A 5266-nucleotide genomic window follows, 5' to 3' on the forward strand; every position below is an offset into this window, starting at 1 on the left:
AGAGCGTCGGAAACATGCGGCGCTGTTTCCTCTGATTTTGTGTTGGAAATACGGGCTATTCCGGATTTTTCCCTCTCGACTTGTACATAATTTTTAGAAATGCGAAACGCGTGCACTCGATATGATTTCTCTCCAATTACCGTACAAGATAAAGGTACAGAGGAAGATTTATACGCGTGACAATACCTTCTTCCCTTTATCGCGCGCACAAATCGTACTGGAAAAGTAGGTACAGTGTATGACTATTTCGGTAAATTATATTAGATTATTAAAAAACCCCAAATTGATGACCCGAGTAATTTTTTTTTGGGAAATCTGCAGTTTTTTATATTCATTAATGAATGATCAATGATATCGATTTTATATAATAGCACATAATTTTCAAATAAATAAATAATGAAACGGGCACGTAAGAGACAGACGCAGAAATTATTGCGCAAAATTAGTTAATTAATAAAATAAGTTTAATACAAACGTGCACTAAAAAACAAAACGATATTCAATGATTATATATACGTTTCGAGTCTTTTTCAGATCACAATTATTAACAAAAATAATCCACTTGTAGATCGTAATAAGTCACTTTTAACTGTGGACGTATCATTCACATACAGAAAAATATCATTCTATTGTTAAGAAAAGTGATTACTCAATTTACTTTTTTCCTTTTAGATAATGGTTATAACAAGAAATATGTTCTCTTGATAATAATCTTAAAATATACTTATTACAAATTTTAGAAAAATTCATTATTATGTACTAAAAAAAAAGAATTAATTTTCTTTTAAAGAATATTATTATATAAAATTGATCGAAAAAATAATTTTATATAATAAGCAAACTGAACTTGTTTCTGAAGTTTTTTAATTTAATAAGTTTAACTAGTTTGAAGAATTAAACTCACTAGGATTTTTTCAGAATATATTTTTAAAAAATTTAAAACTTGTGATAGACTTATGATAGATTTGCAGATATTATGAACTTTTTAAATACTTGAAACAAATAATTATCACTTGCATACAGTATGTGTAATATTTTTCTATGTATGCGGTTGAATACCCTCACAAAAACCTCTCGATGTGCTAAAGATTTTCTTTTGTTAAGCCACGCGCATTGTGAAAATTGACAAAATATTTAAAATTGAAAGTAATTCACTAACGACAAGGACCCAAGTCGAGTCGCATAGATATATAATTTTCACAGTGCGTGCATTTACATTGACAATAAGTTCACTGAATAACGTTTTTAGTCTGATATTTCAAACAGAAAGAGATTTGAGAATCTCTTTGTTCTACACTCAATCAACAGGCTTAAAAAACCTTGTCGTACGACACATGAGATATCAGCATTAGGTATCTTTTCGACAATATATTAATTAAATGCTGAAATTGGTTACGACGAGCGGTAGCGGACATATAAATTATCATAAATAACTACGTCCTTCCGTGGCTGAAGAAATCGTGGTGTGCACCTGCCCTAATAGCTTCGCACAGAAGCACGTTCGCGTGCTCGCGTTGGATAATAAATTCATAACGATCCCGCCATTTTTATTTTACAATCAATGAATATATTACTCGATAAGTTTCTCAATTCGATAAGATATTACAAAATAAGAAAAAAGAAAATTCAACTAACAGTGGAAAAAAAAACAACTCGCCTGGCGAACAAACGCAATAAGTGCAATAACCAGTAAGACATTTACGAGCACGACCGGTGTGGTGAGAAACGTGCGCGCGCGTGCGAATCTTGCAAGTAAGGCTTGAAAAAAAAAAGTAAGAAAAAGTCGTTTGGATTTTCTTACCTCAGTTGGTAGGTACACGATAATCTGGATAATTCGTCGAGAGACAGACGTATCAATGATCGTGGGACGTCATCCGCGATGAAAAGTGCGATTTCTTCGTGTGAAACTAGAGGTACGAAACGATACGAAACGAAACGAAACGAAGATGACAACGGCAACACGGACACATTCGCGATGGTGGTAGTGGTAGTGGTAGCAACGGCGGCGACAGAACGACGGAGACGGAGACGGCGCCGGAGCGACGTTCGGGCGAGATCGTCCTTCGTCGGACGGAGTCGGTTCGCCGCAAAAGGCTGAGCGCGGCATCGCGGGGGAGCGAGGTGGCGCGTCGGCGAGGGAAACCGCCGCTGTGAATCCGGCGTCGTGATTGGTCGTCGCGTGGGAGAGCCGCCCGCCCGAGCTCACCGTCGCCGACAGTCGGCACCGAGCATTCAAGTGGGTCGTGTCGAAGGTATTCGGAGTCGGGTCGGGATACAGATATACGGCGGGAACACACGACACACGCAAAATCCTCTCGAACATTTTTGCTTTTACACGGACGGGCACGATGACCGCTCGGCGCGTGCACCGTTCGCGACAGCAACAACAGCAGCAGCAACAACAACAACGACAGTGCCGTAGTTGTCGTCGTGGTGCCACCGTAGTCGCGCGTCGTGTCGATGGCCCGTTGACGGAATCGCAGTATCGTGCGCTCGCGGAAACATCGTGGCCGCCGTCTTTGTGCAAATATGCTACGTGCAAGCCGGGCTCGCGGTGCGCGCACTGAGAGGTCCACCCGGAGCTAACGTCAAAAGAGAGAGAGTAACCGGGGAGCGAGTGGAGAGAGGAACAACGCGCTCCACTCTGCGCATTAATACGTCACGGCCTGCCTTCTCATACACCACCTACCTCTCTGTCCGTCGCGTCTTCGTTTCTTTAACGCTTCTCTTTCACTCTTGATCGTCCTACGCCGCGCTTCACGCCCTCCTACTCCTGCGGTAGCGGCGACCTTCCCACGCGTATCTCTCTTTCTCTCTCTCTCTCTCTCTCTCTCTCTCTCTCTCTCTCTCTCTCTCACTCACTCTATCTCCCGACAACGACAACGCCGCCGACCGGAAATTAAACTCGCGCGCGAAAAGCGCGGCCGTGTGTCGCGCGACGAAGCGCGGGGATCAAAACCTCGAGAGGCGCGCCCGGCCGTCTCGTCTCGTCGTACCGTCGGCGAGACGTTGCGCGTCGTCTCCGTCGCGCCGAGTGTTCTCATCTGACTCAAGTAAACGCCGCGCGCGACTGTCATTTTGACTGCCGTCACGCTGGGTTCGGTCCGGTGTAGGGCCGACGGGTATCGCGATACGCGCCGAAGAAATCCGGCTCTTTGTCTCTCGAGTCAAGTGGTGCGGCCTAACCTCGTCGTTCAACTGTCAGCGCGCGACCAGTGACGGTGAACGGTTCTGGTTCTTTCTGTGTGCTACCAAGTTGCCTCCGATCACGTTCGTGCGCGGCAACGTTTCGTTCCGGACGCGCGTTAACGAGACCCCGAATCGAATGTGAACACAGTGATCCCGCGGTCGCGATCTCGGTTATCATTGATATCGGACAAGTGCCAACGAATCGCGCCGTCGGCCGCCGTTCGAAATCGTTGCCGACGGCGACCGGACAACGTTCGACTTTTTCAAACTCCTCGCCGTGAACCTCGTTGCATTGACCGCTCGCCGACGGACAACCACGGAGTCGATCGGAAAGTAAGGAATACGAGAGAAGACAGGGAAGAGAGACGGTGGCCGTCGCTCGCGTGCCCGCAATAATGCCGCACGTGAGCAGCAGCGGCGGCGGCGACGATCTCGGCAGCGAAGACGAGGTCAAGGTCTTCAAGGATGAGGGCGAGGAGGAGAAGAGGTCCTCGGAGAACCTCACCGAGGACAAGAGCGATCTCATTGACCTTACGGAGTCCGAGGTGCTCATTTCGGTGATCATTTCGTCATACATTTTCTCCTTGTTCTCCATTATTGTGTTTCGTGTTCCGCGATATATACATTTCCTTCCAAATATCCCTGTAGTCGCAAGGACGCAGGCATTAAGTGCGTGCATGTGTGTTGCAGGAAAAGGGCACGCTCGCCGGAGGGACCTACGCGACGACGGGAAAAACGTCGGCGAGATCCGACCTCAGTCCCGTTTTTGGTGAGTCTCTTATTTTTCTTTTTCCTCTCGGACTTTCCGGGGCTTATTTATTTAGGTTTTTTACGAGAGTCACGTGTTCGGGGTCACTATAAAACTCGAAATCAAGGAAAAATTCGAGAATTTTGCCAAATCTTCTGGAAAACTAAAATTCTTGGCTCTCCGAAGAAGTTTAATCATACACCTATGCAGTTTTGAAATCTTATCAACTTGACAATTAAATACAATCAGTCCCAATATCAATAATAATTTATATTTCTATGTTGAATTGCTTCATCAACAAAATATTTGACGGTTTTCCAAATCAGGACGAAGATACAAACAAATTTCAAAACACGATTGGAAGCAGGGAAAATCATGAAACTTTATCTGGAAATCAAGATAAAATTATATATTGGAAAATTATATAATGGAATTTTAGGAATGAGGAATTTGTGACAACTCTGACGTTCTCCGTTCTTATCGCGTTAACTCTACCTCCGGTTTTCTGTATTTCCCGCCTAGTTATGTCCGCGCGTGAAAACGTGAAAAAAGTGATGATAGTTTGCTTTCGTCACGGAGAGTTAACCCTCGATATTTCGCGAACGACGGCGGGAATCATATCGACGCCAATTTCGTCGCGTGAGTTTAATTATTCGTTAGCCTCCCCTATATTCCTACCAAGTCAACGGGATCGATACATCATTCCGTTGCGTCGTGGTAAACAGCTGGCTGGAGGTCTATTTAAACGGAAGTAATGCGTAAGAGTGCTCGTGTACAAGACGTAATGTAATTTTAATTTTACAACGTATCACATTACAAAACATCGTAAAGTTTACTTTTTCAAAAAAAGACTCCTATCCTCTCTCTAAATATCTGTAAGTAATCGACGCGTTGTGTGCTCCAAAAGAAACTTGCTCCAACCTAAAACTATGTATCGATCATCCATATCACGTTAAAAATAACGTATAGTTAAAAGTAATTCCTTGTTAAAGTCTATTCTATAATTGCGTAAGTTGTAAGTGGTTGTAGGTCTAAGACCTAGTTCCACAACTCACAATTAATTCTTAACCGAGGTTCAACTTCATTGTCTCTTTCCAATTCTAGAATTGGAAAGAGATGAGAAACAAGTTGAACCTCGATTAAGAGTTAATCAATGACAGTCAAATATGAGAAGAATATTCTACTATGGCCAGTATTCATAGTTGGTTCTTATATTCAAGACTTAAGTACAGTCTTAAGATGTTACGAACCAATCAAAGGGCCGCATTAACGTCTTAAAACATTACTTAAGACGGTCTTGAAATAAGAACCGACTATGAATATCCGCCT

General features: G+C 43.4%; 1 protein-coding gene across 1 annotated transcript in view; it reads left to right on the forward strand.

The window, feature by feature from the left end:
- The first annotated feature begins 2230 nt into the window (after positions 1–2230).
- The window catches only part of LOC108732052 (protein pangolin, isoforms A/H/I/S), a 193674-nt gene continuing 190638 nt past the window's right edge, over positions 2231–5266 (forward strand). The window contains exons 1-2 of the mRNA XM_018462672.1: positions 2231–3734; positions 3880–3958. Coding sequence (XP_018318174.1) covers positions 3585–3734; positions 3880–3958 — 229 coding nt within the window. The 5' untranslated portion in view covers positions 2231–3584. The remainder of the gene's footprint in view (positions 3735–3879; positions 3959–5266) is intronic.

This window comes from Mycetomoellerius zeteki, unplaced genomic scaffold, assembly GCF_001594055.1.
Source record: "Mycetomoellerius zeteki isolate Tzet28-1 unplaced genomic scaffold, Tzet1.0 scaffold145, whole genome shotgun sequence".
Lineage (NCBI taxonomy): Eukaryota > Metazoa > Arthropoda > Insecta > Hymenoptera > Formicidae > Mycetomoellerius > Mycetomoellerius zeteki.